The following is a 12155-nucleotide window of genomic DNA, read 5'->3' as shown; positions in this document are numbered from 1 at the left end:
CTCAAAAGAGAACATATTTTGTAAAACGAATAAAAGAAAAAATAAAAACATACACAAAGAAACAACTAAATACAAACTGGTGATAATACAAGAGAGACAATCCATACAAATGTTGTGTTTGACGTGTCCACCTCCCTGAATTCAGTTTCAAACTGTACTGGTGACGGTGAACACGACACTAGCTCAAATGGCAGCCTTTCATGAATTCTCAGCATCATTGACGTCATTCTCTGAAGTACTCATTCTCACATCTTCTAGGAATTATTGTCACAGAAGGTTTTTGTTTTATGTTCTAGGAAGAAGCAAGACAGCCTTTTGGTCTGCTCACTGTTGTTTAGGTTTCATTAGGCATGCACTGTAATATAGATGTCCGTGCTGATTGATGAAACAAAATGTTATTTGATCGCACACTGAGCAACAATTTTAAAAATAATCTCAGTTTGAATAGACTGCATTCATGTGTTTTTTAATTATTTATTTAGTCCGATTAGACATACAATTAAAAAAAACACAAGATTGATTTATTACCTGAGACTAAATCTTTCGTTACCGGTATTCAAATCCAAAAGGAACAAATGTTTCAGCGATATATGCTTTAAATGTCAAAAGTATAAACATGTACATCTTGTTCTACTGTCAAATCTTCCAATTACTGATATCTAATGTGACGTTATAAGATTGTTCAGACTGATTCATCAGACTTTATATATCACCAGATACACCTGGGGAGTTGTAAGAAAGTTAATGGGGCAGGATAGAGAACAAATCTAAAATCTAGATTGTATTACCTCCTTAGACTTGAATGTAAATTAAAAACATCTGAGAAGTTTAGAGGGAAAATGTCTTATGTCTTAAAGGGACACAAGCCAAAGCATCAGAACCAGTTGTTTAATCTTATAGGTATTGTGTTGTAGAAGATTATTTCTTGTTTCACTGAAAAACCCCAGTCTGTAAAAAGGAGTAAAATAGAAGTATTAGTTTGATTAAAATATTGAAGGGAGATATAAGTGCATCAAAGCTGTACAGTATTGTTGTTATGTACTTCTTCATCCCTGCATATAATATATGGATAGTGTTTGAAAGAGAATACCATATAATTGCTAAAGTTGCTCTTTAATCACCTCACATGCACATCACAGGGTGTCAGCTGACACCTTTGGGCGAAACGTTTGACAAATGGAACAAAAAGATAATCAGACCCAATACCATGAACAATCTGAGTTGATGGTGTGATTAAGAGGATAATCGGCCATACAATTTACATTACTGATTTACTGAAGGGGTTCCGGCCATTTATTCTGGCCCCAAAGAGGACTTTTCCAACTGTTATTGCATTTACATAGCTGTGAATGGCTCAACAAATTAATTAGTGTGTAATTTCTTTGTTGTATTTGAATAATGTTGGCAGAAAATCAAACTAATTTGCTCTCTCTTATTTATCCACTTTTTGCCATTTTACGTATAACTATTGCAAACATTCAAGTCTTTTGGTACATAGTGACTTTATGTTATAGTCCCTTCAGGCAGTTTATTGGTATTCATCCAGATCTTAGTGCAGACCACAGCTCACAGCTCTGCTGTCAGGTGATGATCACAAGACCAAGGCTTAATCTCCTCCTCAGCTCTATTTAAGCAAGAACAGAAATCACAGGCTTTCTTAATATGCATGTAACCCACTGGAACACTACATGATTCGGCTTTAAGTGATGTTTACACAGAATTTAAAACTATCACTGAATCTAATTTGAAGATACACAACGGGGGACCGTAGCAGACTGAGATTCCACACTCTTCTGGAGGAACTAATTGGCCTTATTACCAGCTGAAAGTTGAAGTACAAACTGATTTTTCACGACTGACTGGAGGAAACAAACTGGTGAAATATGATGAACGCTCTGGGTCTTGGTCTGCTTTGTTTGCTGCTCTGGCCTGAGCCTGCAGATGCTCAGTTTCCACGAGTGTGCTGCACAGTGGAGGGGATTGTGTCCAAGCTGTGCTGCCCTGCTCTGGGCTCAGATCCTGCCAATGTGTGCGGCTCTCTGTCGGGGAGAGGAAGCTGCGCGGCTATTAGAGTGGACAACAAACCCTGGGGAGGTCCGTACAGACTAAGAAATGTTGATGACAGAGAGAGGTGGCCCACCAAATTCTTCAATCAGACTTGCAGATGCACTGGTGAGTAATTCACAATGTTTTCAAACATTTAACTCCAGAAATGGCTCATTCTGAACATAAAACAGCATCAGCATGATTGAATATGTTAGTTTTCTCTGTGTGTTGCAGGTACCTTTGCAGGTTATGACTGTGGTCAGTGCAAATTTGGCTGGACCGGACCAAACTGTGACCAAAGGAAAGCTACTGTTGTGAGGAAGAACATCCACTCCCTGACCCCCGAGGAGCTCCAGGAGTTCCTCAATGTCCTGGAGCTGTCTAAGGCCACCACCCAACCAGACTACGTCATTGCCACCCAGCACTGGTTGGGACTCCTGGGACCAAATGGAACTGAGCCCCAGTTTACTAACATCTCCATCTACGACTTCTTTGTCTGGCAGCATTACTACTCTGTCCGGGACACGCTTATTGGTAAAAGACCATGGTCACATTTCTTTTAAAACTATTGTTACTATTTCCAAAATGATTAGTTATTATGATGTCTGGACCTAATCCATATTTTTTAAAACACACTGAAAAGTTTTGGAAATGTTGGATTTGTATGATGGAAATTATTTGTGATACATCAAAAGTATTTGGTTGCTTGATTAAAATGTTTGTTATATTACATATAACAGTATATTTAACAGCATGATGTCTTTGTGACATAATGAGGTCACCTTGTGATCACATAGAGCTCATGACACACTGTGTTTCCCTTTCAGGTCCAGGTCGTCCATTCAAAGCCATTGATTTCTCACACAAAGGACCAGCTTTCATCACATGGCACAGATATCACCTCCTCAGCTTGGAACGAGAGTTACAGGTATGTGTACACTTTGGAGAACAAGTTGTGTTGTTCTGGCATGACTGGGTGTGAATAGTCTTTTGGCGCTGTAAACTATAATTCTCATTGGGGTGATCAGCTTTGCATTCCTACATACTGTATGTGTACTTTCGCATGACATTTGTAATTGTTAATTTATTTTTATTATCTTATACTTATTCTTGGCATATCAGTGTCTGATATTGTTTCCAGACCACAGCTTAATAAAAAAAAAAAGTTCTACAAGTTGTTAAAGTAACAACACAATTATCTACTTTATCATTCAATAACACTTTGGTGAATACACAGCTCCACAGGTGACTGAGGAGGAGGCTACCGGCCTTAAATATATGTTATTCATATAAAAAAACAAGTGTTTCTGAATGTCCCATACTGTCCATCCAAGTTAGTTATAATTTGTTGTCAATGTTGAAGATTTTAAAGAATCAGACAATTGGTCCAACATTTGAAAAATGCGAGAGAAAAGTAGAGGATATTAAGTGTTTGACTCGATCTAAATTGAAGTGAAGTGAAGTTGTTAGGGGCTTGTGAAAGGACCGTCAAAAGTGTTGATGTTGATGACCCTAATAAACATTTTTACTAATAATGTAAACTTATATCAAAACATTTGTCTGCAGAGATTAACCGGCAATGAGAACTTTGCGATCCCGTACTGGAACTTTGCCACAGGCCAAAGTGAGTGTGACGTGTGCACCGACTCTCTGCTGGGGGGCCGAAACCCAGAAAACCCGTCTCTCATCAGCAACCAGTCCAGGTTCTCCAGATGGGGCGTGGTGTGTAACAAGTAAGCCCAAAAGCATGATGGGAGAGTAAACAGACCATATCATTAATGGTTTGATAATGATGAAACAATCAGGCACATTAATGCATGTTTTAGTTTTGGAAATCACATTTTAATGTTTCATTTGATTAATTTCCAGTTTGGATGAGTACAATCAGCTCGTGACTCTGTGTAATGGCACCGGTGAGGGTTTCATTCAGAGAGGGATAATGGAGAGGGCAAACACGTCTCTGCCCACCATGACCGACGTCAGAAGCTGTCTGGGAATCAGAGACTTCGACAGCCCTCCATACTTCACCAACTCATCCTTCAGTTTTAGGTACTAAACTGAAAAATGAATTATCAATTGTCATTTTAAGTGTATACCTGCTATTTTTTTGCAAAACCCAACAGACTTTGTGCTTTCTGACCCACAGAAATGCTCTGGAAGGGTACGAGAAACCAAATGGTGAAATGGATGATTCGGTCAATAACCTTCACAACCTGGTCCACTCCATGCTGAATGGAACGAGCGCTTTGTCTCATTCTGCAGCAAACGACCCCATATTTCTGGTGAGAATCTGATTTCATGGTTTACTCTGAAAGGACACATTGGATTTGTCTTTCCTTGAAATCACCACGGTTTAACTTTCTTTTGTTGTTTATTTCGCAGGTGCTCCACGCTTTCACTGATGCCATTTTTGATGAGTGGATGAGAAGGTTTGTTCCATCCAACACCACTTACCCCGATGAGATGGCCCCCATTGGTCACAACAGGGACTTCAACATGGTTCCTTTCTTTCCTCCCATCACCAACGAGGAGATTTATATTGCATCTGAGGAGCTGGGATATTCTTATGCTCTTGCCCTTGATGGTGAGCAAGTCTTACTGTTTTGGGAAATACTCTTATTCACTCTCTTACCAAAGTTAGATGAGAAGATCAGCTCCACTGTATTTGTGTGTTGAATATGAGGCTGGATTAGCCTAGCGCAGATACTGGAAAACAGCTAGCATGGCTCCAACCAAAAGTAACATAATCTGCTTACTTACACCCCTAAAGTCTACCAATTAAACTGTTTACTGAATTGTTCTTTGCTTAATCAGATCAAGATTCTTTAAATATTTTAAATTCCACCTGAGCTCAGATAAGACTTTAAGGCTATTATTTAGTTCAATCTCAGAATTGTTTTATGCTCATACAGTAAGTGACAAATAGGTTTTTAATCTTTATGATAGCTGGTAAAATAGGTCAGAAACTTGTGTCACGTGAATGCATACAATCATGATGCAAAATACTAATTATCCTTCTTTAACACCATCATTTTTTTTTAAGATTGAGAATACATGTTTGTGAAAGGCATTGCACTTTCTGTTGGGTAGTTGAGTGTTTTCAAATTGCCAATTTCTGTTGCAAACAAAGGGTTTTAAAGTTAGTTTTGAAGTATAGGTTAATAGCTGAGAAGTCATTGTTGTCAATTATAATAAGCCTCATCAAATCACAATTTTGAACATCTTATCACGAGGACTGACATTTACATTTGTTTTGTTTTTCTGCTGCAAATAGTTCTCCATTTCCACCTATGCTTTATTCTTTTCAGATGAAGGGGGGCCGGCTGTGTTTGTGCTGGGCTCCACTCTGGGGGGAGTCTTCATCGGTCTCCTGGCGCTTCTTCTTATCTTCGTGCTCTACCTGCGTCAACGAAGAAACAGAGGCTTTGAACCTCTGATAAAAGCAGACTTCACAAATAGAAAGTACACAGAGGAGGAAGCCTAGACCTCCATTGTTCTGAAAAACACTTCAATGCTTTTACATACCTGAAAGAAATGGAGCAGCCAATGTATTGTATGCCCTACTCTGATGCAAAAGGACAATATTAACCCTAAATATTAACTTACATTTTACTTTGAAATATTAAATCAAATCTTAAATCAGAACAATTATTTAATGATTACATCTGAAAAAGAAAGAAATTCCAATCAAAATGAATGTTTGCTTAACTGTTTTGGTAGCATAGTGAGCTTCTAAAAGCAAAAGCTAATTTACATTTATATTTTAAAATGTCTTTTTAACAGCCACTACAAATACAAATATATTGGAATGTTTTTAATAAATATTTATTCTCAAGAACAGTAACAAAACACAAATGCAATCATTTTAATTGCACTGGAAAACAATAAGGCATATTGTTTTAACTAGTTATTCACCCCTTTTAGTTTGAAATAAGATTCAAACTCCAATCAAACGTCCCTTCATTAGTATTTAACTTCATACAGAATTGCATTGATTGTAAAAAAAGGTTGACTTAAAGTGTTTCCTGCTAATTTTATTTGTCAGATAATTTCTCTGACCAGACAATTGATTTTTAAAGTTTTATTTCAAAAATATTACCATTAAAAGTTCAATGATACAAAACATAAAAAGGGCATCCTGTAAGACCATAATAAAGAATCCTTTTAAATGAAAAATTGTTTCTATGTTTGTTCTTGCAATGTGGATAAAACTGCAATAAAGAAAAAGCTTAACTAATAATCACTGATATACTGCGAACACTGGTTAATTCCTGGGATATGTAAGCTGAGCTGGCCTGGTGGTTATGGAGCTGGCTCTCAGAGAACAAACAGGCTGGTTTTGTCCTCCCCCTCAGCACTGCCAGGCCTCTCACATTCTCTGTAAGTTCGCTCTGCTGAGGAGCTGCACCGGAGCGTTCAGGCCTGTCCGGTCTGCACAGATTCTCATTTCACAGGTGACTGTGGTCGGCTTCCAGCCTGTCTGTGCTGCAGACACAACCAGTCGAGCTTTACAGATGTATTTAGGGGCCCTTTCTTTGCATTTCCAGTAACCACTGTGTGCTGTTTGCTACTTCTTAATAATTGTCTGGCCTTTTAAAGAACTGTGCTAATATATATGCAGAAATAGCAACACTTGTTTTTACTACTGTTTTACAGTATGTCAGTTTTGCAGAGCTAAAAACACAATGCATATTTTAATCCAAACTGTGAAATCAATTACAGGATACGCTTTGGCTATTATCACATATGCAACAGTTTCAGCCTTCTTTTTGTTACTGTATATTCATATTAAACATTTCTTGAAGTTTAAAAATGTGTAATATTTGTGAAAATATTTGTAGAGTATTCTGAGGATGGCGAAGAAAATGTTACCAAAAGTTAATTTAAGTTAATTTCAAGATTCAAGCAGTCCAAGATTGTGATAGTGATTCTGTATTGAGTGGGTGTGCCCTTTATAAGGCAATGTCCAGGTCATGATTTTTCATTATTGTGCCTATAAGGCATTTATAATGTCAGCATGGTATGTTTAGAATAGTTTAAATATCTAAAGACATGAAATGGATAATTTATGTACCTCATATTGAGAGGTATGCTTACCGGTCAATGATGGTGTGAATAATTGTTGAATGCTAACACTGGCTTACTACCTTTATGGAGACACAATTCAAATAATATAATTCAAAAGAAAACCATGACATTATGAATCAATCATTATATATTGGAGTGGATTCAAATGTGTTTGCCAGCATCACTTTGATGGTATTACTCTACACTGGTGGGACCTTCTCTGTCTGTAAGTAACTGTTAGCATTCTGTCCAGGCTGTTAACTCCTGAAACAAGCACACAAACCAGCATTATATCAGAATGTTTTAAAGATTGTAATTTTTTGCAAGGGAAATTAGTATACAAAAATGTCAATCTTATCCCTTTTAACAAAATGTGAGTTTAGCACAAGGCGGCTGTTGAACAGAGCAGATCCATGACAAACCAATGATACGCTTAAGCTAACAAACACCATGGTTGAAATGACTGTGAAACACAAGATTAAGCAACACGATTCAGTAAGATTAAGCAACACGATTGTTCTAAAAACAAACATGGATATATGATGATGAAAACATTCAAAATCAATAATTGGCACATGATTTAATGGCAATGGAACAAGGATTCAATTAAAAATTTGAGGCAGAAATGTTCCTTCATTTTCTGTCATTATCCACTGTTTTGGTTTTAAAATATAATGTTACCTTATGTGACCACATTCTCAACATTTTTAAACGCACAAACAATTTTTGCGTAAAAAAGAAAATCAAAACAATCAAAGTGCGTGTTATATTTTTCCACATGGAGAACTACATTAATACCTGCCATATGTGCGAGAAATCTCTGAAGCAGAGTTTGTTGGGTCGGCATCAGTGTTAGATGGAGAGGTGATGCCATAAAATGTCAAGTCTAAGGATGGCACTGCATGATCTTTGGGAAAGTGGGAAATCACGATGCATGGCTGCTCTCTTTTTCAGAGCAGACTCTTCTAGCCTCGAGGCTGGCAGCATGACTGTAGCTCCAATCTGCCCGAATACAAAAACTGCAAAAATAAAATAAAACCCTGCTGTCCATGTTTAGCCGGTTCCTCCAGCATTATCTCCATAGCTGGTGGAGTACCAGGGCTGAGAGGGCCAGAATGGTTGGCAGCGCTACAGAGGGAGCTCGGAGCGGGGCAGAGTCGTCCACAGGCCCGCGCCGATCAGCTTCCACCACCGGGGCCTCTGAGGCAGCACCGCCCGCCTCTGTGGGGCAGGCTTCTGTGCAGCCGCTGCCACTGCCTGAGCCGCTGCCTTCATCACCTGCAACACCAGAACAAAACACAAGCAGACTGAGTACACCACTGGAAATGTAAACAATAGTCAACAATTCATCCGAGCTGACGATGTGATTACGCCAAAGATTGAAGCCTCTGACGCATAAGAGTGAATGCTCTAGCTATCTTGTTTTTAGGTCCAGTTGTGCAAACAAAGATCCCCCATAGAGAGTTAAAGGAACTTCTTCACAGTCACGTGAGGCTGTAACAATTAACATTTTGTATTTTATTGAAAGTGGTCAAATGACTATAGCCTCATCTCAATACCCCTCCTCGACTCCTCCGTGTGCATTTCAGCTCTTGGGACGTTCTTCAAAATGGCGTGTCTTGATCGATTTCCGGGTCAAGCCCCGGAGGAGGGGAAGAGAGGAGTCGAGGAGGGGTATTGAGATGAGGCTTATGTGTATGTGAGAAGTGTCATTCATAGTAATACACCCCCAGCTAAGTATGAACTTTCTGCAGATCCCATTTGTAGCTCTTTGCAGCCAGCATGTTAGTGTCTTTAAGCTAACTGTTTTGGCTTTTCTGTTTTGGTTAAAACTACATTTTCTGTATCAAATTCAAGTGATAATATGTTAGTATTTTATTCACACTGTGAATCTTTCTACTTCTGTCTTCATCAGGTTTTCTTTGACCATTTTGACATTGACAGTGTTTTTCGACACACTGCCTGTTATTTACTCCCTCTGTGCCTCTTGTGGCTTTACTTCTGTCGATTACTTCCACCTCAAGGTTAGGTAACATTTCAAAGTTAACAGCTAATCAAAATGAGTGACAAGTTGCAGTATGCACTTGACCAGTCAGGTCCAACAAATACATTTCCTGCCTTAATACAAAAAGTAGCATGTTGTCAGGTGTGTGCATGGGAAAGGGACAAATTGCTTACTTGAGTCTTGAAAGTAGATATCATTGCCATTGTAAGCATTTTTCAACTTGTTGGTCATCACCCTGAGAGCCATGATCTGCTGGCGGATTAGGGTGTCAGGGCGGGTGATGTCCACAGCCACCTCAGGGTTATTCACCTGGTTGGTGAGTCCATCCTTTTGGACTTCAGGAAAGTACCTTTTAAGGGAAAAAATGCAACAAATAAAATAAACATAATGTGGCTTGTTAAAAGGAAAAGGGATCCAGTGAGTGTCAAAGAGAAAATAACTTAATTGGTCTATAATTTCCTTTCCAGTGAAAAACACAAGACTTGCTTGTTGACAATTTCTTTAAATGTTCAAAAACATTGAAAAACATATTGGAAAAAAACTGTTAGTGCTTTGGTTTGGTGTAACTTTCATTTTCCCTTGTGTATTGAATAAGGCATGTCATGTAAAAAAGATACAAAAATCTATGAATATTTGACAAAAAATGATGTAATAGTATGTGGTGAAGTATGTATAGTAGTATTTGTGGTACTGAGATACAATAATATGAACTTTTTATGTCACAGCGAATCAAATTGTTACAAAAAACGTCATGGTAAAGTAAACCACATCAAATACATAAAAAAGCCATAGTATGTCCCTCAAAAAGTTGTTGTATAGTATATATGTAATAAGAAATGCAGAGAATGTCAAAAACACAAACAGAAAAATGTCAAATATAGTAGGTTATTGGAGAAAACATGTAATGTGGTTATTGGTCTAAACTTGTAGCTGGATGTGGAAACATTTACAACAAATGAGGGAACATCTGGTCAAGGTCAAGTCATGGTCAAGTCATGCTTATACACTTTTGAGAGGACATGTGAAACTGAAATAGGAACTTTAATACACTTCATATGGGAATGAAGTTCGGTCAGATAATATTTGAAACCATGTAAATATTATAACTTCATGGTTGGAAATGGCGACCTCTGCTGGGGATTTTTATAAATGCTCTTAACTTGGGTAGGGAATATGAAATAGGGATAAATATAATAGAAACACATATGAATGAATTCCACTCAAATAAATATAATATCTCAATACATTTAACTTTAGCTTGATATGAAGCTACTGGCAAACAATTGAAATGCCTTGTTCTCCTGTCAATAACACTACACTTTTATTTTGATAGTATTATTTTAATTTCAGTTAAATCTCTTCATTTGTACTATTTTACTTTTTAATGTGAATTAACTATGCAAAAAATAAACTTTCCTGTTTTCTGTTTAAAGCAAAACAACAAAACTAGTTTTCTAATTTTGAAGAATGGATTATACTTGAGTACACTGAACACTAGACAAAAGGATTATAGAGTCTGAGCTCTCTCATGTGCAAAGAATTATCTTGATCAGAAGTCTGAAGTCAATAAGAACTAGAGAAAGGCTAAGGGTACTGATACATAAATATTATTTCAAACTGGAGGTCTAATTCTCACAGATTTGAGAACAGCTCTCAGAGGTTAGAACAGTGTTGGTGAAATATATCCTAATCATGTAATGTTTCTTGTGAGGATCATGTTCAGACACACTTGTAATATATTTCTTCAGAGTAAGCACGTCAGCTGCCTGTGCTCCTGTCTGATAAATAAGCAGCAGGCTATCATGTGAGGGCCTTTCACAAATCCTGCCGCACCACAGCATTTCCCTCCATAAGCCCGGGTCATCCTGGCTAAAACAAACCTCTGGCATCTCAGTGAGTTATGCAACATTTAATGAACACTGGGCATCATTTATTTTGTCATATCTATTTTTTCAGACAATACCAGCCAATTCCAACACTAATCTACAGGATTAAATCATCTGGGACCTCAGCCATGGCGGTGGGAATTTATTTTGCTTGTGCACCTTTTTTCCTCAAAACATGAAATCAGATTAACAGGGACGGACGCACCATGCTAGTTGCACATTTTAAAGAATAAAAACACATACAATTCCAAAATATAACTGACAGAAATGTAGAAAGCTTTTTAAAAATTACATTTCAATATAAAGTAAAGGGTGAATACAAACCAAAGAGGTCACTTGTTATTGTATTGGTTGATGAATAACAGTCAAACTCTGCCTTACTCTTGCACAGCTTTGTTTAAATAAGGTTCAAATCTGGTTATTATTTCTAGGATTAGTCCGATCAGACTGAATTGAACAGACTTTGGACTTGAAGTAACCTTTTGTTTAAGCCTGCATTAGCCCCGGGCCTGGTGCACTCACCTGCCCTTGGTGTGTCCATTCCAGCAGTCCTCATCGCTGGCATTTCCAGCGGTCACTCTGTCCTCCGAACACATCGCCTCGGGCAGGTTGGACCAACATTTCTTAGACAGCTTCAGTTTCTCTTTTATGTCGACCACCTAAGCAAAGACAGGGGTCATTACATACTGTAAGTGGGGAGAAAAACCCTGATAAATCAAATCCAGTCTGGGTTTCAATAGAGCAGTTTCAGCCTTTGAGTTATAGCTGAAAGTGATGCACATATCATATTCATACAAACACGACACACAGTAAATAATGCTGCAAATATAAGACGCTACATATTAATTGGCAGCACATTGGACATTTTGTTATTTAAGATATTATTCATCCCAAGCATGAAATAATAAAAAAATAGCAGTGTGAACAACACGTTTCCTTGACTTCTGATGACAACCGTTCGCATACCCAATTCCTTTAATTATGCTGTTGCCCGCAAAGCATTTCATCATCATTACTAATTACCAAATTCCTTGAAAAAGCTAGAAAAATACTGAAATATCTCCTTGAAGTTTCTAATGACAAATAGTAGGTAACAAGCATTTGTGTCAAGAACGTCCTAACTGAGCTTTAGTCTTTTAAAATCTCTCTGT

General features: G+C 37.8%; 2 protein-coding genes across 3 annotated transcripts in view; one reads left to right on the top strand and one right to left on the bottom strand.

Annotated features, from left to right (window-relative positions):
* The first annotated feature begins 1650 nt into the window (after positions 1 to 1650).
* Positions 1651 to 6859, top strand: dct (dopachrome tautomerase). The gene is made up of 8 exons (XM_034213423.1): positions 1651 to 2172; positions 2281 to 2580; positions 2874 to 2974; positions 3613 to 3779; positions 3916 to 4095; positions 4193 to 4328; positions 4429 to 4630; positions 5355 to 6859. The coding sequence occupies exons 1-8, from the start codon at positions 1884 to 1886 to the stop codon at positions 5528 to 5530; spliced, it is 1551 nt and encodes a 516-aa protein (XP_034069314.1). The 5' UTR covers positions 1651 to 1883; the 3' UTR covers positions 5531 to 6859.
* A 98-nt stretch (positions 6860 to 6957) lies between these two features.
* Positions 6958 to 12155, bottom strand: part of LOC117544416 (glypican-6-like) — an 84008-nt gene continuing 78810 nt past the window's right edge. For both annotated transcript variants that reach the window (XM_034213420.1, XM_034213421.1), the window contains 3 exons: positions 11527 to 11663; positions 9292 to 9467; positions 6958 to 8391 (listed from right to left, as the gene is read on the bottom strand). In XM_034213420.1, coding sequence (XP_034069311.1) covers positions 8186 to 8391; positions 9292 to 9467; positions 11527 to 11663 — 519 coding nt within the window. In that variant the 3' untranslated portion in view covers positions 6958 to 8185. The remainder of the gene's footprint in view (positions 8392 to 9291; positions 9468 to 11526; positions 11664 to 12155) is intronic.

This window comes from Gymnodraco acuticeps, unplaced genomic scaffold, assembly GCF_902827175.1.
Source record: "Gymnodraco acuticeps unplaced genomic scaffold, fGymAcu1.1, whole genome shotgun sequence".
Classification (NCBI taxonomy): Eukaryota; Metazoa; Chordata; class Actinopteri; order Perciformes; family Bathydraconidae; genus Gymnodraco; species Gymnodraco acuticeps.
Note: the sequence above shows the minus strand (reverse complement) of the source record. Positions and strands in the feature narration are given on the sequence as shown.